The following is a 24,799-nucleotide window of genomic DNA, read 5'->3' on the forward strand; positions in this document are numbered from 1 at the left end:
TAGGAAGTGAGAATTGGTTCCCAATAGCTTAATTTCTTTGAATGTTATTCTGCTTGCCTAACAATTCCACATATTGGTTACACTTGCACTTCTGCTACAATCACCAGATTTCAGTTTGGATTTATTAATTTATTTTTTCCAGTACCAGGAGAGGAAAATAGCAGTGTAGTCTGTAGCATGGATGTGGCCATTACCTTTATTTTTATTGCTCAAAAAGACAAAAATTCAACAGTAAACTGCATATAAGACAGAAACAACTGAAACCACCTAGACAGACAACATGCTAACGTTAAGCTAGCCAAGAACAAAGAGTGATGTTAAAGGGCTGGGCAATGAATGCTGACCTCGGGCCAGTAGCCAGACTTACTTTTTTGAGTAATGACCCCAAAAATGATCACCACAAAGCAGGGAAATGACTCCAACGTGCACAGTTGTTTGACAAAGCATGCAATTAATTAAAATGTTGCTTAGCGATAGTGGTGACCCTCAAAACAGAGAGAATTAGCACCCAAGGAGAATCAATAAGTAATTGAATTGATAAGTGATATCGATAACTGAACTGGAATCGCTAAATTCTTAGGAATTCCCCCCTCCCTAATTACAACATAATTTACTCTCAGATAGTTAAAAACACTGCCCAAAGTTCCACTACCAGTTCTACTACCTTCCACAGCAGGGCGAGGTGCAATAACACCATTTGCCATATCCATTAGAGGCTGAAGGATGTCCATGTCAAACACACCATTCTTCTGCCACAGGTTAAGGACACGGACAATTTTAGTCTGAAAAAGGGGGGGGGAGAAAAATCTATGAGATTCTTTTTAAAGCATTTATTGTACTTATATAAATTACTTGAAACACAAAGTACCTTGTCATCCTCTGGGCAGCGATAAAGGTTTTGAAAGGTCTCTGTGAAGTTTTTCAAGAATCTTGGACCAAATACATCCTTGTCAACACCAAACTGATGGCGTGATTGGCGAACAATGGAATCAACCACATATAAACCAGGAACTTTTAACTCAGGCTTGCACTGAAAAGAAACAAAAGAAATTACAGTCCGCAACTGTAAAATGCACTTTTATCTAAACTTGGCAACATAGTAAAGATTAAACGGCTGAATAATACATACCTTCTTAATGAACTTTTCAACAATCTGGACAACGTGTTTGTAAAGCTAATGAGACAAAAAAAATATTTCAGTCACAGGATGACTATCAAAATGGTAGCATAAGACAAATAAAAACATGCTGTTTTGTGCTAAAAAAAAAAAAAAAATTCTCATTTACTGCATGATTTCTGTAATCAGTCGAAAGAGTCATCAAACACTTCAACTACTCTTCTCAGCTGAAGCTTCAAAAACAAAAACAAAAAAACCCCAAAACAAGTGACACCTCATTTTGCCAAGAGCAAAACTTCTGATAGGGTAAAGTAGAAAACTCAATATGCTTAAAATATATGTGGAATAATAATATTCACCTCCCCAGACCTATGACAAAACCGTTTGCTCATAGTGATTGCCTGATGTTTTTATTAATATCATTATTACTATTATTATTCACACACACAGGCACAGATATAGACTAATAGAGATATACATGTGTGTATATAAAGTCTCTACACTTAAGATATTATGATTATCATTAATTACCACACACAACTGAAGCATTTTGTTTAAAAAAAATATAAAAAAAATAAAAATCAGAAAGTTAATACACATAAACCTACAGTGTTTGTTTGTTAAGTTTCTTTGTGTAAGAACCACAACCTTGGGTTTTTTTCTAAATATTTGCTCATTATGCATGATGGTATCCAACAATAAAATTCACTTTACCTTGATAGCCTTGATGGCTGATTTCGTTACAGACATCATTTTAGCACGGGATATTGGCGGCTTCATGTCAATCATGGAGAACAACTAAGAGGTAATGAAAGAGGAAAAATGTAAAATTAGTTCATTTTAAAAGAGAAACTGGCATTCAATTATACTAGATATGTGGTGTCCTTTATAAAACAAAAGGACAAAATAATAATCAAATGTAGCAACAAATAGACCATTCAGTAACAGGAAAACCTCAAAACTAAAAAAAAAACAAAAAAAAAGTCTTTAATAAAAGTTTGAAAATTTATATTTTCCCCTCTGGTGCTGTGATAAGTGGCAGCTTGTTACAGCAGTTCTCTTATATTTGCTTTTTTAATTTATTTGGATATAAAGTGATACAGTTGATTTTCCTTTTATGGAAGTCTAGTCAAGTCAAGTTTTGCAAATCTACTTTTGGGGTTTCTTCTCAGTGTACTGTTAACAATGGAGAATCTTTACCAGCTGATCACACTAGTTATTCTACTGAGCAAAGTGAAGACTGTCGTCCTCATGGTGACAGCAAGGTTACAGGATTTGATCTAAGTGGAGAGCTCAGAGAATGAAATATCAGGTCTGCTTAAGCTATCATCATGGTAAATGTGAGGTCCAGGGACAATAAAATAAATACAAGCTTGATGAGGTAATTAAAACCCAGAGACAACAATGAGTGTAATATAACTTTTTCACAGAGACAATGCCAGACTCACACTTCCCTGACCATAGTGTGAGTGAATCTGGCAGTAGGACTTTCTGAGCAGATAGTGATGTTAGTGCTGACACAGCAGTCAATCAAATGATCATATTTAAATCCTCTGTAGACTAACCTCTGCACCACTTACTGGACAGACAGCACAAGACTTTCTCTAACATTGGCTTCAGGTCTGTAGCTTTTTAAAATTTTACAAAATTATTCCCATCTATGAAATTGTGCTGATCTTTTTTTCTTTTTTACAGTTTTTACATTAATGTAAAGAGTTCAGTATCTTTTTTGTACAGAAAGTTTACTCCAACATGACTGTGTATTGTTAAATTTTATTTATTAATACTCTTTAATCATATCTATGCTTTAGTATAGTACTTAATTTAGTATAATACTTAATTTTCACCAACAAACCAACGCTGACACAACAATATGCAAGACATCACATAAACGGCCACTTGAGTTTTCTAAAGCTGCAACAAATTTAAAGAATACACAACTCAAAAGTGTTACTTAAGTGAGCCGATAATAAACACACTTCAAGTATACAAAACATTAAATAATCCAGTAGCCTTTATGAAAAGCTTTGCTTGCTTAACTCGTTGGAAGCAAAAGTAAATATCCGAACACCTTTAGGCTAATGTGTTAACGACAGCTGTATTTCACTAATTCTACAAAAGTGGCGTATGTCCCTACAACAATCATTGATGGCCTGTGCATCTTTATAAATAAAGTAGAGTAGGGCTAAGTTAATAATTAAGCTACATGATTACTCAAAGGCCGTCTAGGATTAACGTACTAGCATCAAACTACAGTTAAGCTAATGCTTAGCAGATACAATGTTTACGTTGCAACTGGACACTAAGCTGGCATTGTCCCCATGGTAAATAAATAATAACCACTAATATTAAGTGTCAAATAAGAAAATAACTGGCATTCGTTAGCTCTGGCATTATATTTGCTTTTGGCTCGTGGGACTTAAGTAAAACATGAAAAAACTTTACCTCCATGTTGAAGGCGTTCACTGCATCCATAACGACTGGTTAATGTTGAAAGCCAACTGACTAGTCTTTATATTTGATTACTTTACCTTGACCATAACCACACGCAGCTTCACCTAACTATAGCATAACAACCACGAGCATCGGGAAGCTTTATTTTCCTTTCGACGTGGACTAACCAAAGCTCAGCTAAGCTAAAAACTGCTGCTAGCTTAACGGTTCCACCCTGTAGACAGCGCCTGTGATGTCACGAGGTAATGCTGCCTTCACAGTTATCGGAAAATTTGGCGTCTCCGTATGTTTCTACAAAAATCGTTTGGATGACTTTTGGAAGCATTTTACTAAAATTAACTGATTTTCGGACCTATCATGCAAAGGCAAAATGAGTATTGTTCTGAGTTAAACTGTTCATAGGGAATTTATGACTGAATCCACAGTAGACGATGAGAAGTGACAACTGTAACAGGTGAAATTCCCACAACCTGTCTTGTGGGGTAATGCACTTTTGGCCCGGCTTTAGATAAGTCGCAGTTTATGGGCAAACCTTTGGAATGACGACCATGTGCCCAAAACTGTCAGTGTGAATACCTAGTGCCCTTTATAGACGAGAACAACTGTCCACAATCAAACAATTTCCAGTGTCATAAGTTCAGCACGACTTATTAGAGCTGGGTTCTTTAAGTCCCTGTGTACTCTACATATTTCAGCATGTCTGCTCCTATTTTTTAACATAACTAAAATAAAGATGGAATTATATGTACTTATTAGCAAACTGTTAAAAATAGCATCTAGTATACTGATTTTTTTTTTTAATTTCCAATGATTTTATAAAGACCAGAGCCAATCAAGAAGTTGTTTGTAATTCAGCACGAAGCACAGCAGGCGGCGCTCATGACATGGAGTTAAGCGGCTGAAATGAGCGAGACACATTTTATTTTGGTTAATACCGTATCAATGTTGTGTGAAATAAAAGACACCGTGGAGCTATTTTTTTCTTTTAGGGAATTTTCTTTTGCTTATCGATTTATCTCATCAAGCGTCTTGCTAATTCTTACAGTCTTATGACGAGTTCTGGATTTACGACTATATGCCTTTCCTTGATGGCACCTATTCGATAACGAGACATTAGAATTGAATTAAACCAACGACAGAAAAGTGCACGATTTGATAAGAAGGGACTGGTTTGTTTAAAGAGGAGGCTGCTGTTACAAATTCAATGCAGCTAGCTTCATGCCTGAAACTAAAATGTCAGATATCGTAAAGTGACTCATGATGCTGTAACGTCCCTAAAAAAAACAAAAACTAATTCGAATCTAAAATTCTAAGTGTATAGTATCTGAAAACACAATGAAAATTCAATTGCTGGGTTAGAGCTCCATGAGATCCCATTAATTCCTGCTGGCGCCCCACGCCCCCCACCCGATGGAACAGGAAGTTCTTCTATTATATCAAAAGTTGTCTGAAGAATAAAATCCACAAAATCTCTTATAGCAGGGGTGTCAAACTCCAGTCCTCGAGGGCCGGTGTCCTTCAGGTTTTAGATCTCACCCTGGGTCAGCACACCTGAATCAAATGATTAGTTCATTACCAGGCCTCTGGAGAACTTCAAGACATGTTGAGGAGGTAATTTAGACATTTAAATCAGCTGTGTTGCATCAAGGCCACATCTAAAACCTGCAGGACACCGGCCCTTGAGGCCTGGAGTTCGACACCTGTGTCTTATAGCAATTACATTTATAGGTAAAATATAAAGTGCATGGAACTTAAAAACATCGAGCGCAGAACCAGAATGCCGCATTTCTTGAATGGCTTTATGTTGCCCCCTTGTGACCAAACCTGCAAACTGCATCCAGCCTTTAAAATACAAAACGAGTAGTACTGACAGAAGAAACAGCTGGACTTGAATCGCTAAACACACACGCGGGTGAGGATTTCACGGATATTCCTCTAAGACGATTCATGGTAGAAATAGCAGTAAATGGCTATTATTTTCTTTAGCTGATTTTTGTGAATGAGACAGTAACACGTTCCCTCTCAGATGGCTGGAATGGAGAACTCTACCAGCGGGATTATATATGAATACTATTATGATTACCTGGATCCCGTGATTGTGGATGAGAGAAAGTTAAAGTACTATAAATGTAAGTTGTTTATTTTAACGCTTTACATAATTGTTCTGTCTTGCTTTTATTACACGAAGATAACACATTTTCTATTCTCCTCCCAGATTCCGTTGTTATAATATTTTGGGTAGTCGTCATTACCTTTGTGGCATGTCTTTTTCTCACTTTGAATCTACTGTCTCGCAGTGGAAACCTACCAAAGTAAGTATAAAGGTCAATTGCCTTTAATGCCTTTAAAGTGCGTTTTCTAACTGAAACATGTATATGCGTTTCAATATGCGTAATCCCTAAAGGGCTGCTCATACTTAAAATTGTCTTGTTGTCTTTGCAGGAATCACACGTCAACTAATTCACTAGAGACTCGATCTTTATGAGAACATAGTGAAAAACGGAGGGGATGGACTCAAATTCAAAATGTGATGATAAGGTGCAACAGCACTAATGAAATTTAAAATGAGAAGAAGTGACCATCATTCTTAACATCTCGCAAGATCACTGCAAAGTTCAAGGCTTCCTTAACCATTAAAAAAATGTTACGTAACAGCTGCTTTGAGCTTTAAACCACTGTGTGTGTGTGTACATAAGAACAAGGACAGCGAGAGTATATTAGGCAGCTTTGCTCCTTCCATTTTCATTTTAGTCCCAAAACTTTCTGCTCAAAATTTGTACATACAGTACTTTGGAAAAGTTCTGAGCCACCTCTCATTTCTTTGCATTTTACTAGGTAAATGGGAGCATGTAAACATACAGGGACATACGGTATACAAGGCAAAACAGACTTTGTATAGTTCTAACAAGTTTTAAAGTCGCCTTTTGTATGACTGACTTTTTGTAGTTTCTTTAAGAATTCTTCAGGAATGGTTCTCCAAGCTTCTTGAAGAACATTTAAAGCTCTTCATTGAGGTCCAAATCAATCCACAACTTTCATTGTGTTTTTTCAGTGTTTTGGGATCATTGTCATGCTGAAAAATGAAGTTGTTGCCAATCAAACTCTAAAAATACTTTACTGTGTTAATGACAAGATGTCAAATACCACAGACTGAAAGGCAGCCCCAAACCATGACAGAGCCTCCACTTAAAAAAAAAAAAAGGCTATAGACACCCACTGTTGTACCTCCTCCATACATTTCCACAATGGTTTGAATGAAAAATTTTACATTTGGATTTATCACACCATAAGACCCTTTGCCACCGATTTTCAGGAGTTCTTGTGTAACTTGTCACACCTCAGCCTTTTCACTTCATTTTCCTTCCTTAAGAATGGCTTCTTGCCAGCAACCCTTCCACTGAGACTATTTCTAAAGGTCTTGGTGAGCAGTAGATGAACAAAACTGAAGGTTTAAATGCATCTCACAGGTCCTGCGTCACGTCATTTGTTTTTTTCCCCCCGTTTTGCATGAACATGACTAAAAATTACTAGATTTCTGATTCCTTGCAAGCAAAATATGAAGACGTGTAGGGGTGGCCCAAGACTTTGGGACAGTACTCTACATAAAAATATGAACAAAAATCTTAGATGTCTTATTTTGATACATATGTCCTTAGTTTTATACTAAAGGAAACAATGTCAAGAATTCCACCTGCAAACAAAGCATAGCTTAACATAAGTTATGCTTCCATCCACATGCTCTTCCTTCTTTGTGACTTCCCAATATAAGGACAATTAATACGCACAAAACCAGAAGTACCAATTATTTTTAAAGATACAATTTAAAATTAGTCTTTTGTCAAGTTGTTTGTTATGTTTAGACAACACTAGTTTATCATTAAGTGAATTTTCTTTATACTTGAATGATTCATAGGTCAGAATTAGGTGGCTTAACAAAAGATATTCCTATAAAAATATCAGGTACAAGGACTGGACTGAAAATGAATAATAAAGCAGCAAATTTCAAAATAAAAAACGGTGATTGAAGACACACACACACACACACACACACACTTGCAGGCACACTTGAGGTTAATGAGTTTAAAATAACGTTCAAATTGACAACAGATTTGTAAATCAACATTTTATGACAAGACGGTTTTACAAAAGTTTACAAAATATTTTAAGTCTATTTACAGGAAATAAATGCAGCTGAACAGAAGTATGTGAAGTCTCATTTGGTCTATTTTAAAGAACACATTAAGTGTTCACATATAATTTATATATTCAACTCTTCATGGTGATGATGTCATTACAGATGGCTCTTATGTCTACTTTCTTTTGGGATGATTTCACTTTCTTGCACTTGGCTCCGGTCACCAAACTGACATGAGACAGGAAGAGATCAGCCGATGTGGCTCCACTCCACACCTCATGGATGTACAGTGACAGCAGAGACAACCCTGCTTCTGGAAACAAGAAAACAAGACATCAAACTCATTTACAAAACAACCTATTAAAACTTATTGTCACTTTGGGACTTTAAAGATACTGAAAAAGAAAATGTAAACATGTATTTACTATTTTCTTCTATATTTAAATGTATATTTTTACGTACGATGGATTCTACATCACGATTAAAATATGTTTGACAATATATATTATTACTGTAGGCTTTCTTTTTTTAGTTCATGCTTTGACAAATGTGGCAAATACAGAGTATCTAATCAATGTAGAGAATATACAGTTGAATTCATAACTTCATTTTGTTAAAAAACACCAAATATAGAATATTCAACCATTTCTTAGACCACCTGTCAAAAAAAAGAAAAGAATATTTAAGAAATCTCTAAAACGTGTTTAAAACTAAATATTATGCCATTTATTAGGCAAAATCCTTTGATCCTAACAGGAGTTGTCATTCTTGCTGGCATTGCAATCTCTTTTGTTACTAAATTAATAGTTTCCAGCTGTTCTCTTTGTTTGTGCAAACTATCTCTGAAGGATTCAAGTCTGGACTTTGACATGATCAGACCATCAGTCTAAATTCCTTTTTCTTAGTCAAATAGTTTCTGCACAGCTTTCAAGTATGCTTGGGGTCATTGTCCTGTTGGTATATGAGCCAAACAGTTTCTGTGCAAGAGTTTAAACTTAGATTCGTCTCTCCAAAGTACCTCTTTCCAGTTATCTACAGTCTACCATCTGTGTTCTTTGGCAAATCCGAGATGTTTCTGGATGTTTACAGGCCCCAATAATGTCTTTATACCAGCAGCTACTCTTCCTTTTAAGTCTTCTTTATTCAGTTGTCTGAATAAATTGTGGAGGTAATTGTGGAGACCTTCTCAGACTGATCTAGAAGCATTTATCTCTACTTGAAGATCAACACTGGTTTCCTTCTGTCTCTAGTACTTAAAATCTTAAGTTGATTCACATCCACTTCTGTAAGTTTTCATTTTCTGCTTCATTTTCTTCCTCTGGGCCTTTTCGTGAATACCAGTTCAGCAGTTGACTTCAGGGCATGCTCGACCTCACTGTGACAATAATTTCTGTATTTCCCTGTTTGTCTCAAAGACCATGCAGCACCACGAAGTGCAAACTTTTTCCTTTTCCTTTTCAGCGAGTTCTCAACATTTCACCGTTTCGAGGACAAGTGAGGAATTTCAAACATTTTTATTCCCACATTTGAGCTTCTCTGAGGAGTCAGAAATTAATCATTTAACCAATAAAACTATTTTTTTCTCTTCTGGAATGCAAGTAAGCAACTCTAATTTATCATCTTAATAAAAATATAAAAATGTGCTTTACTATTGTTCCTTCCCTTTTATAAACCAGTAATTTTGAAAAGCCATGGCTAATAACAATAATTGTATTTAAGTCCTAAAAATATCATTTCAGTTAAAGATATTTTGCATACTGGCAGATTAAAAATGACAAAATAAACGATTCTGGTAATTACCAAAAGTGTAAAAGCAGTATGCTTTTGCCAGGGCTTCCATCTTTTGTAAGTAATTATGTTTGTTAATGTAACTTTCCTGCAGCAGCAGCAGCAGCATTGTGACATCTAGGGACCGGGACAATAATCTCAATTTTAAATCCTTTCATACTATATATGTTAACACTACATCCCACTTGTTTAACTGAGATAACTCATCAGTTACAATTTCAGAATGAGGGTTTGGAAAAAGTAGCAGGCTCTTACCAAGTCTAGTCTGATCATGTGTGGCCTCTGGGATGCAAGCAGAGACAACTGCCTGATGCAGCTCTGGAAGGTTGCCTTGGATCTCTAGCAAGGAGATCATAATCTTGGTGAAAAGCTGTAAGGTTTCTGCTCTTGCTGAAATGCTGGAGTGACAGTGAGCTTCAAAGGCCTGATGGTAGAGCCGAAGGAGGTCCGCTTTCAAGCCAAGATCAAGCAGTACAACATCCACAATTTTTGTGTGTTTGATCACAGCCTTTTCAAGCCAGAGCAAGAATTCTTTTGCCCTGTTTTCATCATACGCGTCCTCCACCAAGCACCTCAGGGACCACTTTGTAACCAGGTGCGCAGTAATCCTGGCCAGCCAGCTGGGATCCAGCTTGTCTGTTGGCAGAGCTGGCTGGGGTTCACAGAGTTGGAAAGCAGGCTCCCAGTGAACAAAGATATTGGTGAGGTAAAGTTTACACTCTGTCAGAAGACTCTTATCTTCATTTTCTGTCTCTGTGTCTTCTGCCAACTTTTCTTTTCGCACATAGACGTGGGAAAGGGAGCTCTTAACTCGGGCCTTATCCTTTCTCATCCCTAAAGAGGAATATGGACAAAACGATATACAATGTGACAATGCAAAATAACAAAACTCTAAATTTTCCACTTCTTTATAAACATGACACTTGTTAAGCCTGATTTTTATTGCTGTTCTTTCGTCAGCCGTTCCTTTGCATTTACTTTTAACTCTAAGGCCAAGTTTCTGAGTTTGGCTGCAAATCAGGCACATTCATAAAACCATATAAATATCAAATATGAAGTATCTACTATTTAGAGATAGCAAGTAGTTATCAAAGCTACACAAAGTAAAGATATTACAAAGTATCTTAATCACAACTGCAAACATGGGTACAAAGTGGGTCATACCACATTTTTATACCAGTTAGTTTCATTCAAACACCTCATATATGTTTATCATGTTCATGCTGTTAAGTTTCAACTGGTAGTTTTTTTAATTAGCTGTTTAAATAAGGCTTGTTTAGGGTTGAAAAATGATCAGTATCTCCTTTTCCATTATGGGCTTGGAGGGTGTCCATCAAAGACTACCATGGCAACTGTACAAGATTCTCTGTATGTTAGAATTTGTTAAAAGCACTCACCCATCACCTCCTTCACTTTGTGCTTTTCTGACAAGGCTTGTATTTGGGTAAGAAGTTCTGTATTGTGGGACGAGGAGGCCCAGCAGTGAAGCAGAGCGAGGGCTTCGGTGCAGGACAGAGGCTGTGGCTGGAGCGTGAGCCGGTCTGCCTGTTTGCTTACATGGAGAGCAGTCGCACGATGCTTCAGCACAGAGCAAAGAGTCTGTAGAAACAAGCTGAGCTGAGCAGCCTTCAAACCCAACCTGTCAGAAGGAGATGAAACAATGACATCTTTCATCAAAAGACAGTTAACATTTACTGGACATCTTAGGTTTCATCACTGCACGTGTGAATAAAAGTTTTGGGTAAAGTGCCCGAGGTGTGGACTTTCTAACAGCCCTGAATGATGGATGAGACACGTTACCCGAGATGTCTCGTGATAGTTGACGCCACACATAAGAATTCACTGATGAGTGGCGGAGGAAGACATTTCACAAAGCTCTGAGGTTTCTCCTCAGCAGATAAGGAGGTCTTTGCTTCATCCACCTGCTTCTCCTTCTGCCCGAGGGCCGTAAACCACAGCACATGAAACAGATCGATGATGGCGCACAGCAGCTGCCAATCCAGATTCCTGTCAATTAAAAACAGACATATGTAACAAATATGTAACTGATGAAAATCATCATTAAAATATCAAAATAAAATTTTAAATATCAAAATAAAGAACCAAAATTTAACAGCAAACCTTAATTTAAGGCTCACCTTTTTTCAACTATTTGCATTATCCAGGTTAGGAGCCCAGAGGTCTTGGTGAGGTTATGCGCCGCTTTGGTCACACGAGCAGCCTGACACAACACCCTGATGATCTGTGCCTAAAAAGTGAGAAATACATGTACGTGATATTCTTATTTTTCCTGTTTGTGTACATTTCAGAGAATCACGCACCTTATCCTCAAAAATGTGTTCGTTTTCAGAACTTTACGGTGGTACTTTCTGATCTCTTTCTTCATTATGTGAAGGATTTGGCTCTATAACCTACTAGTGTAATGAATAACTATCTTATTATTGGTGTTTTTCATTATACGCAGTAATAGCTGAGTAATGTGTAGTCCATTCTGCACAGAGTTGTTATAGTTTTTCTATTTTCTAGTGAGTTTTTATCTTGTTTTAAATTTTTTTTTAATTCATTTTAGCTTCAATAGGTTTCCAGAGTGGGTTTGCTTGTTTCAGGTTAGTTTTCAGTCCTCAGACGTCAAATGCTGATGGGGTATTGTCGTCACCTCACCCGGGACGAATAAGTGTGAATGCGATAACTTGAGAATGAGGTGAAGTATGAGTTCAAATCTCAGTGACCTCGACCTCAAATTCAGAGGTCAAGTTTTCTGAAAATTCTGTGAATGCGTTAACTCAAGAAGAAAGTCACCTAGGATTTTCATATTCATACAATAGGTGCATCTACTAGGAGGCTGAGGGGCAGCACTGGTAACCGCTAGTATTTTTATTATTTGAAAATGTTTAGTTTTACTTTAATTTTTATCAATTGTATCAGTTTCAGCGTTAGTTTAAGTCCTTTTCTTTATTAATATCACAGCAGTTATATGCTAACGGTAGCATTTAGTATGGCTATTACAATAAAAACAACTTTTTCACATCCATAGTCACAAAAATTGATCGAGGGCTCATGAGACAACTTAATTATATTAAGTAAATAACAAATTGTGCCAAACTAATATTAATACTAAAACTAAGGATATTTCTTCTATATTTTTATTTTAGTTTTCCAAGTTCAAAAAGATTATTTCAGTAGTTTTTGTTTTTTAAATAATCTGGTTTTTATTTTTACTTTAGTAAACTATAATTTGTTTTCATTTCCAGTTTTACATTTTATGTTTAGCTGTAGTTAACTATAATAACTTTTGTTCTGCATGCAAACTAATTTTCTAATCTTTTCGAGCCCCAAAAACAACAGTTTCCTGAATCCACCGGGTACAGCATGATGTTTTCTTTCCTTCTCATCACACAAAATAAGTTGCTGGGTGTGCAGAGAGGCAAAAGCAACTGCATTAAGTTGGCCCCAGAGATCCACCTGAATAGTGAACTCCCCCAAAGCTGGCAGCAAAGGGGTCAGATTTTAAGTTTGCTAGAAATGACTGAAATCACAGCAGCTCATTTGCCCCCGATCTCACCATATTCTTAGCATCCTCCTCTATCACACCAACCCTGTACATGTCCTACTTTAGTACATCCATAAACCTTCTATTACAGAAGTAACTATGAAATAGATTCAAGGAGAAAGCACATGTCCTAAAGACACAGGATGTTTGACATCTAGAACATAGTGGGCAAACAGATGGATAAATTACTGTTAATGTGGAAACATTTGAGTGTACCATGAGTCGTCTGAAATGGTTTTCAACCAAGAACCAATTAACCAGCAAATCCTAATCTTATTCTACGTAGAATCATATTATACACGTGTGAAACTGGTTGCTGTAGGGGTTGAATTTAAGAACACAGACATCAAGTCTTGCTTAGAAAGAAATTGATAGCATGGTAAATATTTTGACACAAATCTAAGCCCTTGGAGGAAACTATATCAGTGAGAGCATATTCACATAAATCAGCAAGAAAGACAAGCTCGCTGTCATGCCAAACCTTGAACAGTCACAGATACAAAAATGCTGTCAGGAGAGAGATTAGTGAGACAAAACAAACCATAAAGGCCCTGGTTGGTCTGAAAATGTCAATATATCACCCAATAGTAATACAAAAGTTTGAAAGGCTCAATCTTCCTTTAGATTTAACTTTTTTAGGACATATTGTCTTGATCTAAAATGAACCTGCTTGCTGCTACTACTGCACATTCACCCAGTGTATATACTATATGTCTGTGTATATATATATATATATATATAATGTTCTTCCTCTACACCCCCCCCCAATTTTTGCACATGTCGAGGAGCGTGTCAGGCTACATTTCACTGTGTGTTATACTTGTATAACTATGCATGTGACAAATAAAGAACCTTGAACTTGAACTTGAAGGTTTCTTCAAAACTCAACTAGAAAAAATGGTGACAACTACAGACAGACAAGCGTGTACCTGGAAGTGTTCATCACACAGAGGGCTGCTGCTGAAGCCTAAAAGGATCTGAAAGATGCCTTGCTGGTTGCACAGGTCATAGCAGTGTCCATCTTTCATCCCTTGCTCCAGCACGCTTAGAATCCACTCACGTTCCACCTTGTGCTGCAGAAAGAAAGAAAACACAAACAGTCACGACTCCCACGTCTTTCAACCCTTCACAAAAACGGATAACAGTCTAAAAAAAGGCCTGAGCTAAGCAAACAAACCGATAAAGGTTGCTCATCCAAGAGGAGTTTATTTGGATAGTCATTTAAGTTCAAGGAAGCGTCACCAATCATGTTTAACACCAGACGGCACCAGAATACAAAAACAGTGTTTTCACCAGTTTCTTTACCTCCAAGTCAAAACTGTAGAAAAGCTTAAAAAACTCAGGGACTCTTCTGAAGTCCAAACTCTGGTGGGATAGCAGAAATCTGTTCAGCACCACGTACATGTGGTCCTCTGGGAAAAGCGAACAAACATGTGAAGGTCAAGGATTCTTTTGTTATTACAGGAAACGGTAGATAGAAAAACAAGTGCAAACCATGACTGTGATTCTTATTCAGGATAGATTAGCCTAAAACCTACTTTCAACCTAAAAAGCATCTCTTAGTAAATAATAAGAGTTATGTCAGCAGAAAGATATTCAAGTTTTCAGGGTTACACACCAGGTTTGAGCATCTGCTGAGCCACTTTGGTGATGTAAGTGGTCATGACAAATGGGAGTCTTTGATTCTGTTGCTGAATTCCATTTTTTACCATGTCCATCAAGTAGAGCAGCTGTGAGACAAAAACAAGCCCGTCAGTGTTTCCAAACACACAACATTTACACACACACACACACATAAGATGTCTCTAATATTTACCTGTCTCTTTTCTCTGAACTGAGCACCCTCCAGATGTTGGTAGAAGCAGCTAAGCACGTGGTACGCTGCCGCCCTCACCTTTGGATCATAGCTACTCAGAGCCATTACAGTTACTCCAAGAGCGTGGCTGGATACAAACTTCAGGCAGTCAATAACACATTCTGTCAAAGAGGAGGAAATACGCAACAGATATAAGAAGTGATAATTAAAACTAATTATACTGAGTGACGACAACCAGTGAAATATGATACCTGGCCGCAATATGGCGCTGAACAGAGGCAACAGAAAACACGGATCATACAAATTCCCAAGGTCTTTCACTTTATTATTATTGTAGAGTGGCTCCGTGCTTTCCTGAGAGAGGGTAAGAACATGTACATTACACAAACATATAATGCAGTGTGTCATTTACCACTAATTGACGCTGATCAGGCATAACCTTATCTTTTGCTGCCAGCGCAGCCCTGACCCGTCTGGGCATGGACTCCACCAGACCCCTGAAGAATCTGGTGGAGTCCATGTTAGCAACAGATCATTTAAGCCCTGTAAGTTGCAAGGCGGGGCCCCATGAATCAGACTAGTTTGCCCAGCACATCTTACAGATGCTTGACTGGATTGAGATCTGGAGAATTCAGAGGACAAGTCAAGTTTCAATCTTGTTGTTGTGCTCCTCAAACTACTCCTGAACCAAAGCATTTGTGGTGCATTATCTTGCTGAAAGAGGCCTTTTTCCATGAAAAACTGTACATGGTCTGGAACAATACTTAGGTAGGTGCTACGTGCCAAAATAACATCTAAATGGATGGCAGGACCCAGGGTTTCCCAGCTACAGATTTCCCAAAGCATCAGGCTGCCTCCGGTGGCTTGCTTTTTTCCCCATAAGGCATCCTGGTGCTAGGTGTTCCCCAGGTAAGTGATGCAGCTAGCCATCCGAGGTCCAGTTGTGATGCTCATGTGCCCATTGTTGGTGCCCCCGACAGCATGCAGGGTCAACGTGGGCACTTTGACTGGTCTGCAGCTGTGCAGCCCAATACACACCAATCTATGATAAACTGGGCATTCTGATACCTTTCTATCAGAACCAGCATGAACTTTTTCAGGAGTTTGACCTATAGACGTTTATCTGCTGGAACGGAGAACAGGGACCAGGGATCAGAATTTGGCCCTTGCTAAAATCCTCAACTGCCAATTTTTCCTCTTTCCACCAAATCAACTCTAAGGACAAAATGTTCACTTATTCCCTCATTGATCCCACCCACTAACATACGGCATGATAAAAACATAATAAGTGTTATTCACTTCATCAGTCAGTGGTCATAATATTATGCCTGATCGGTGTAAATCTGAAAAGTAAATATGATGTTAAACATTAACCTGCGGGATGATTTTGCGCTGCTGTGGAAAGTGTGCAATAGTTTGCAACATCTTGTCAGGTTTGAGGAGAGCCAACAGGTCATCTGAGCTGGTCTGCTTCCACAGAGAAGCTCCCAGGCTTTTACTGGTCTTGTGGTGCTCCACTGCTGTTGGGCCCCACAACAATGACCTGCAGTTGAAAACTCACACTGAGTTTTTGTATTAAACAAGCACACTTCTAGCATTTAGAACATAAAAAGATGAATTCAACCTACTGGAACTTCAGCAGGCTGACTTGGTTTCTTTCATATTCCTGAAGAAGCAGCAACAATTTTTGATCTGCAAAACAGAAGAAGATATAAGAGGATAAGACAATAAAAACGCAAAAAAAGAAAAAGGAAAACAGGTTTTCTTGTTTTACCTGAAGTACTCAGCGTAGCTCCGTATGCTCCCAAAAGTACAACAAAATGATTGATGTTGCAGACACTCGGGCTTTTCTTCACCAGACAGAGTAGGAGGAATACCAACTCTTCTAAATTGACAACAAATGTGTGTTTTTGTGATTAAATTGTGATTTGGAATCTTTAAAAAAAAAAAATCTTTATTGCATTGTACCTTTAATCTGGCAGCTGTTAGCCTCTTCAGAGTCCAGCATGGTGGGCAGGAACAGAGAATGGCTGGAGATCATTGTGTAAAGAGTGGGTAAAGGTATCAGGTCCTTTTGAACCTCAGTGCCACAATACATCACTTCCAACAGGCTGCTCAGAGTGTTCAGGAAGTGGTGATCTCTGTAGCGATATCTGAAAGATTTAAGAATATTTTACAGTCACTCAGCAAAAGTTATGAAACATTAAATAGCAAAATGGATTTAAATAGATAACCTACTTTAGTCCATTTTTGACAAAATTGTTCCACTCAGATGCAGTGATGTCTTCTTTGGATATCTGTATAAAGAAAGTAAGTTAGGAAATGCAAAAAGTTTAAAACTTACAAAATGTATGCGTGAAGTAAACCCACTAGCACTCGCTGTAGTCTTTTTAAGATGCTGTGCTCCTGCTCTAATGGGGAAGTAGCCTGATCTTTCGAGTGACTGTAAGAGGCAATGAGACACTTGATAGCTGCAGTGGCGACAGACTTCCTCCATTTTTCCTGTTCTTCTGGGCAATCAGCCAGCTTGTCACTGATAACATCTACTAGTTGCCATCTGAAAGAGCAAAGAATATTCATCAAGTAAGTTTTGACAGGATCATTTATTTATTTTTTGTAGTTTTGTAGTGCGACTATAAATTTCACCTTTCAAAACTGTCCACATTTTGAAGAGCACTGGGAAGACTGTTGATCAAATCCCCGATGTCCTTGCTGTTTGCAGAGAGCTTTATCAAACTGCCTAGAGTTTCCGTAAGCTGGGCTCCGGACTCTTCTGTCAGGTTTCCCAGAACACACTGGGAGAACTTGGCGAGTAACTCTTGCTTCAAGGCTTTCAAAATGTCTTTTTGCACTATGAAACAGCAGCAACCAAGCATACCTCAATTAGTATATATAGCAATACGAGATAAAAGAGTAACAATTATTTGTTTCAGTACGTACCATCTTTGGGTCTGGCTGGGTCCTCTCTGCTTGCCACACGTAAGTACATATTAATCAGTGGAAGGAAGGCTTCCGATTGGTCAGAAAGCTTCTCCATGTTTTCAGGTTCAAGACACCACATCTCAAACCGGAGCCGGTGAGTGGAGCAGTTCTGCAGCAGGAGAGAGCTGATAGCCAGAGAGTCTGAGAGTGGTCTTTGGAGACAGTGCAACAGCACATCTGTGTGGAGGAGTTTTGCACTGCTTGGCTCACTGGATAGAAACTGGAGCAAGAATGCCTCCAGTGCAGGCTTGGAACAGGACAGCAGCAGGGTGCCCAGACCAAAGAGGTGTGCCTGTGTCAGAAATGTGCCATGGTCCTGGGAGGCCGTATATTTACACTCTGTGAGGATCTGTAGAGCTGCCTGACCGTAAATGCTGAGCTCAAAATTTGCCCCCTTACTGCTACTGGGGGAGATGAGGCTGTTGTGTGGGAGGAGAAGCAACTTGGAGACAACTTCCCTCAAATTACCGGAATCCATGTAGTTGTGCAGAGACAGGAGGCCCTGGAAAGTTCTGGAGTGTTTCTTTGCCGGTTTAGAGCCCTTCTCCACCAATTCCTGAAGAGCAGCTCTTTCTAAAGCTCCCATGTAGCTCCTCAGAAGCTCTAGATGATTTAGTTCTTGAAGAACAGGGGCACAGAGCTTCAGGAGGACCAGAATATTATCTGTCATCAGTGAACACAAGTGCTTAAGTCTGACAGGGTTTAGAGAGTGAGGAGGCATGGCAGATAGCTCCAGAGCCAGAAACCACTGCTCCAGATATGGATGCTTGAAGACGGAGCCAAGAGCTGAAAGAAGGATCTAAAGAGAGAGAGTTTCATTAAAAAAAAAATCCTTCCCTCCAAAAAAGGAGAATATTGCAAAGTCTGAAAAAACACAGTAAACGCATTATTTTTCTAACCTGCTGAATATTAACTTCAACCGTGGAGGACTGGTTAAGTTCCAGAAAGAGGTCTGGTCCTTCTTGGCATTTCTCTACAGCTAGTTCAGAGTTTTTTGCCTCCTGAAAGCCTTGGAGCTTGATCACCATCTTTTCGAGTATTTCCATGAAGGTCCTCAACACGGAAGCTCCTACGTCTTTAGAGAACTGTGAAGAGGGAAATGATGCACTGTTTGCATATTCAACAATGTGAGGAGGACGGGGCTTGTTTTGCGCACCTACCAGTCCAAAGTTTTCCACAGTTGATCTGATGTAGAGTAATATCTGCTTGATTGCAACTGGAAACTCTGCCAGAGAAAGGGAAGCTAAAGCTTCTTCTGCACTTTTCCTAAAAGTATCCTTAAGCAAAGTGTCTGGACCTTGGATGTAGGCAGCTTTCATCAGTGCAGTGTATGATGTTTGATCTGATAATCCTTTTGCATGGCATTCAGAAGACCGGAACTAACAAAATAAACAAGAGTATTAGTCCAAGTACTATGTCTAACCATGTCTGATTAGGCAATCTCGTTGTATCACTAAAAACCCACCAATTCTTCACGGCACTGCTGTGGTAGCCACTTGGAGTAATACTGATGAAAACATACAATGGCTGAATGAGGAGAGGTAAAGCATTCAGAGGAGACAAACTCTTTATCGTACTGCAGCAGAGCCAGACAGAGAGGGAGCGGCTCTCTCTGACAGTGCAGCACATCTGAGAGCACTGCAGCCAAGTATTCATATACCATCCCTAAGAGACACAAAGACAGATGGTTACAAACATCATAGATCACAGTACATTTACTTTTCAATCAAAGTGTCCATGAACAGAATGGGTAAATGTCTTTTTAAACATTAATTACAGGCCAGATTCACTAAACTGGGTTTTGGCATTAAAAACAACAACAACAAAAACCCACAATGTATTTACAAAGAGAGCGCAGTGATTGCCAATATTACTACAAGAGATGGGAACTCAGAGATTTTGTTGCAAATGTGTTTGTTGGAGATTCTTTCACAAAGTGCAAAATACAGGAATAGAATATTTAAATCAAGCAAATTAAGTTCCTAAAGTTTGCGACACACAGTTTAGTACTAATTACAGCGATATTTAATGCGGAGAAAACGTATTATTTTCCGAGCTTGATATTGAAATGAACTGACTGTGTCTGTGATTGCACTCACATGCAATTTTGTCCCGTTTAGTAAATCTGGCCCTATATTTAAAGTTGTACTTCTTATACTGCATAACAAATTTCATGCTTTAAAAGTTTTTTTGCAAATTTGTGATTTCACTCTTTGTCACAAGTGAGGCAGAAATCATTTACCACTATCTGCTGGCAGCTTGTTTCGGGCCTCCAGGGCAGCGGGTACCAGGGCACTGAAGGGGAAGGTTTGCATGATGAGATCTTCACTTACAGCTGGGCCGAACTCCTCCAACTCACCATCACTGGCCTCCATAATGATATCGAGCATGTCTATGACATCTGAGATGAAAAAGTAAAAAGCATAAACATTCACGGACATACTTGAGCCCTAAAGAATTCAGCGTTGATTCCACATTTAAATGCTGACCATCTATGTGAGAAACTGGGACACTGGCTGTGTCACCCTCCTGGCTACTCAGATTCGCTTGCAGATAACCTGCTTCCTGGACCAGGCTGGCCACTTTATCTGTGTATTCATAGGAGCTGCACACCAGTTTAACCAACACCTAGAGCAAGAGACAGATTTTAAGAGTTTATTATCAGGCATAAGGATTAAAACCTTTATTTTTTCCAACCTCCAATATGACGGTTATGTAGAAAAGTAGGAAGAAATAAAAACTGGAAGACTTACCCGCTCCAAGAACTGAATAACAGTTTCTTGCTGGTTTGGCTCTAGTCTGGCCAGCTGTTCAAGCCAGAGCTCAAGCTCAGTCCAGGTGTGCTCGAACACACCAGTGTCCTTTAGTACCTAAATACAACACAGGACACCAATTGCTTTAGCAGTGCTGCAGGAGGAAATTTGTCCACACGAATATAAACCTCTTAAAATAAAATCCTTAAAAGACTTTAGCTTAAGCTGCTCTGATTTCATTAACTTAAAAAAGTTCAATGGAGGATTGAACTGTACCCTACAAAAGATAAATATCTGCTAACATACATATAATCCCTCCAGGAATGATGCCCTCGTATATAAAAATATAACATGCTTACAGTTTGTTTGCCTAAGTGGACCAATCTTGAATAAATAAGCACTAATTCAAATATCTAAATATATACAGTATGTCTCATATAATGCAGACTGAAAGCACAGAGGAAAAGGCAAAATGCTCCTTACTTTTAGAACAAGCATCTGTGTGGAGGCTTTCAGGTGGCTGCTGCTGCTGCTCACAAACATCTTGAGAAGCAGGTAAAATACAGATTTCTCTCCAGATGATGAATCTTTATCTGCAGCACCCTGTAAACACAGAAAAACTATTTAGAATAGATGTGTTTTAAACCAAAAATAAAAATAAATCAGAGAATTTAACTTCCTTACCTGCATACGGAACCAGGAGAATTTGCTTGCGGGAAGATCCAAGGCCAACTGCAGTACGTGGTGCTGCAAAACTGGGGGGACTTCATCCTTTATTCCTTTCTCTGACACAATGCCTGGACAGATAAAAAAAACAGTGTCAAAAGCCATTTATTGGAAAAAATAAGCTTTAAAAAAGCAAAAGTTGGAGCTTAATAATGCCAAAAACATTACCCTTTAAAAGCTTGCTGAAGTCAAATTTGCACTGGCTAACCAGATGCGGCACCACTTTCTGGTAAAGGCATAGGACCTGAAGAATCAGAGCCTTCAGCAAAATGACCTCAGCTGTATCTTCAGCTGTTTCAAAATAAAGCACACAAGACAATCAACTCAGATCCTTTTGGGTTTTTTAAAAAAAATAGGATTACTTGGAATAAACAATAATCATGTACTGTGAATGCTACTACCAGGCACTTTGCATTTAGTCAGTTTAGCATCCCCTTCGCTTTTATCCTTTTTTTCTTCAGAGCCAGCTTTTTCCTTCTTGCTAAGTGACTGCCACTTTTCAATTATGCTTGTCATGTCAGGCAAAATCTGGAACAGAGCATGAACAATGATTCGAGCCTTTAAAGGTGGATCATTTGCTTTTATTAAGGCACTTTCCTGAACCTACCTTGCCGAGCATCTCCCTGTACTGCTGCACTAAATCCTCCATCATCTCAGCAGTGTATAGGTCTGAGCTGCACCACACAGACTTATCCAAAAGATACTCTATGTTCTTACTGGCTCTTTTCAAGATGAAATTGACCACCGACAGGGTTGTAAGGTGTGCTCCTGTATTGGCAAGCTGTCAAATCAGAGAAGACACATTTAAGTAAAAAAAAAAGTTTTCAGTCTTTACTGCAGTAATAAGTTTATTTTATGAGGCTCAGTCACTTACAATAAGGCCCTGTGTGAAGAAGCTCTTGTTGCAGACTGGAGGAAGAGATATCACCATCACCATGGAGAGCAAGCGAGGCAGAGGGATGACCTCCTGAGTTTGAAAGACTGTGGATATCTCTGGCTGGGCCTCGTAGATCTGATATAGAAATGTAAAGGTGACTATTACCATCTAAAAACTGATAAGATATTATTTTAACACTTTTACCACCAACAGTTACCTTTTTAAGAAGCTTCACATTGTCTTGCCAAGTAGTTTTGAGGCGCGGAGCATATGCATACTGAGTCTCCTTGAAGTATCTGGACAAAATATCGGGGGTAGCTTTCAGCACATTCACCACCAGATCTGCCACCAGTTCATCCTCAGTCGCCTGTTTCAGCCCCACCAAAAACTGGAGCAAAACAATGTTACCAGGCCTGCAAAGAAGTAAAATCCAGTGATCCACATGAGAAGTTCTCAGAAAAGGACAATGTGAAATTGGAATGTTAATGACTTACCTGCCAGCTGTGCCAAAGCTGACATCATGAAAGCTGATACCATGCTTACGGGAGCAACACAGATCAAGAAGGAAACTGTGAGCGAGTTCCCGGATGACTGTCATCCCAGAAAGCTCAGTGTTTTCCGACATCTTAAAAATATCATGTAATTAAATAAAAACGTTACTTGGACATGTTAAAGTAAACTGACCTGACACAATCTTTGTTTCTTTTGACACAAAACAGCAAAACAACAAGCGACCTACTCTGTCATCATCCACGGTTGCATCTGCAATCCCATTCCATTTATACAGCGACGCGATGCTGGCCAACACAGCAGGTGTGAAGAAACGTACTTTCTGTGTTTTACTGATGGCTTTGTTTAGAACAACCTACAGAAAGACAGAAAGGAATACATCTTATTACTAAATCCATGATCTGATCTCAAATGTCCTGGACTAGTACTTACTTTAGTTTTCAATGTGGACAAAATCAGGTTGACTGTGGACATCCGGTCCTCCTTCAGACCTGTATTCAGGATCACTGGCAGGAGTTCTAACACACCAAATGAACATGTTACTCACAGACAGTCCACTGCATAAATTATAATTTATATCTAAATATTACCTTTGATTTCTAATATTTGTCCGACTGTTGCGTTATCACCAGACACCACGAAAGAGAGCACAAACTGGATAAAAGCCTGGTGGACATCAGGTCTACCCTGTAAAATTATAATATCCAGAAAAGATTTATCTACAGAATACGACTAATCTGATGCACATCATAAACCCTGTGGACAAATACTGCATCGCACCTGCTTATCCTTCATCTTTGCCAATCCAGACAGAAATTTGTTAATGTGAAGGTGACTTAAGACCTCTCTGGCAGCTTCTGGACCCTGGGTGACCAAGGCGCACAGAAGACCGAGACACTGGCGGATAAACCTGTGTTCAAAGGGAAACAACATTGGTTTTGAGGCCAGAATGGTTTTAAACTGAGTGTCATTGTGCTCTACTGAAATCCACAAATCAACCTGTGGTTTGCTGAACGGAAAGACCCCTGCAGGAGTTTCATGCAGCTGAAAACGGTCTTCTTCACAATGGCATTGCCAACCATGTTGAAATGGGAGAGGTCACTGGCTGTCCTTAGAAGGATCGCCTCCAGGCTCCCAAAAATCAGCATCATCTGTACAGAAACACGATCAGAATTTAACTCAGAAACCTCAGAAAGAGTGAGCCGGGCCAGAGCCGTCCGCTGAGAAACTAAAGCTTACCTCACTCTCTACGTGTTTTTCTCCTTCGAGCAATTTGAAGATCTCTGCACACTCCATGGAGATTTTAATATAACCTTCAACCACATCGTACAGGTCGGACCGTGGCAACTTCTTAGCGGTCGATATAAACTTCTCCAGTCCTGCAGACGAAAAAAGGAGGGGGCAAAGGCGGGATGCCGATAAAACAATGCATAGTTGACTGAATGCATAACACAATATTATTACTTCAAGCTGATGATTTGTACATACTATCACTCACCCTTCATGGCTGTGGTCGGGTCCTTCAGCATGGCTTTAAAAACTGTCCCATTGAACTCCGGAATCGTTTCTTTTTTCCGCGGAGTGTCTGACTCAGCAGACTCGTCGTTGCGCCGCTTTTTACCCATTTTGTTATATACAAACAACAATTACCACTGACGTGAGTTTTTTTATGCACTATCCTGCCATGTAAGTGTTGTCACCCACGTTGCTCTGTAAACAGAACGCGGTACAACGGAATTGTCATCCGACCAGAAACGTTCGCTATTGAAATTTAGTTCCGCATTATCATGTAAGTTAAATAAAATGTATTTTGTCTCCTCCGTCTTTTACATAAAGCACATGCACATTTCATAAAATTTGCGACATTTTACATCCCTTAAACATGTAAAAAAACCAGTTAGCTTATTCTTTTATACTGTCTGCCTTTAGCTTGACGGCTAGGTGTGAAAACTCTCTTAGAAGTATTTTTTAATATTCAGGATTTTAATATTCAAGAAGAGGGCGCCGGTCTACAACACTTTTGATCCAAATCTTTCACTTTTGCCTTAAGTCTCTCTCTCTCACACACACACACACACACACACACACACA

General features: G+C 38.9%; 2 protein-coding genes across 2 annotated transcripts in view; both read right to left on the bottom strand.

Annotated features, from left to right (window-relative positions):
* LOC309688313 (SR-related and CTD-associated factor 4-like) overlaps positions 1-3,861 on the bottom strand; it is a 28,405-nt gene extending 24,544 nt beyond the window's left edge. The window contains exons 1-5 of the mRNA XM_082503944.1: positions 3,563-3,861; positions 1,832-1,915; positions 1,130-1,174; positions 869-1,030; positions 665-782 (exon numbers count right to left, since the gene is read on the bottom strand). Coding sequence (XP_082360070.1) covers positions 665-782; positions 869-1,030; positions 1,130-1,174; positions 1,832-1,915; positions 3,563-3,592 — 439 coding nt within the window. The 5' untranslated portion in view covers positions 3,593-3,861. The remainder of the gene's footprint in view (positions 1-664; positions 783-868; positions 1,031-1,129; positions 1,175-1,831; positions 1,916-3,562) is intronic.
* Positions 3,862-7,679: 3,818 nt separating this feature from the next.
* On the bottom strand, positions 7,680-24,464 carry urb1 (URB1 ribosome biogenesis homolog). Its single transcript, XM_082503545.1, has 39 exons — positions 24,207-24,464; positions 23,948-24,087; positions 23,708-23,859; positions 23,489-23,618; positions 23,299-23,395; positions 23,141-23,226; positions 22,938-23,063; positions 22,693-22,823; positions 22,416-22,611; positions 22,196-22,333; positions 21,929-22,102; positions 21,723-21,849; positions 21,490-21,612; positions 21,280-21,392; positions 21,079-21,198; positions 20,596-20,712; positions 20,332-20,470; positions 20,085-20,243; positions 19,308-19,507; positions 19,003-19,221; positions 18,742-18,927; positions 17,801-18,641; positions 17,507-17,711; positions 17,231-17,417; positions 17,099-17,157; positions 16,829-17,013; positions 16,635-16,745; positions 16,489-16,552; positions 16,235-16,403; positions 15,112-15,214; positions 14,861-15,021; positions 14,663-14,774; positions 14,350-14,456; positions 13,974-14,117; positions 11,633-11,742; positions 11,295-11,501; positions 10,892-11,133; positions 9,750-10,328; positions 7,680-8,019 (listed from the first exon to the last, which is right to left on the bottom strand). Exons 1-39 carry the CDS (start codon positions 24,331-24,333, stop codon positions 7,838-7,840), a joined length of 6,768 nt encoding a protein of 2,255 aa, XP_082359671.1. The 5' UTR covers positions 24,334-24,464; the 3' UTR covers positions 7,680-7,837.
* Between the last annotated feature and the right edge of the window lie 335 nt (positions 24,465-24,799).

The sequence above is a fragment of the Aulonocara stuartgranti genome (genome assembly GCF_965226115.1).
Source record: "Aulonocara stuartgranti genome assembly, chromosome: 14".
NCBI classification, from domain to species: Eukaryota; Metazoa; Chordata; class Actinopteri; order Cichliformes; family Cichlidae; genus Aulonocara; species Aulonocara stuartgranti.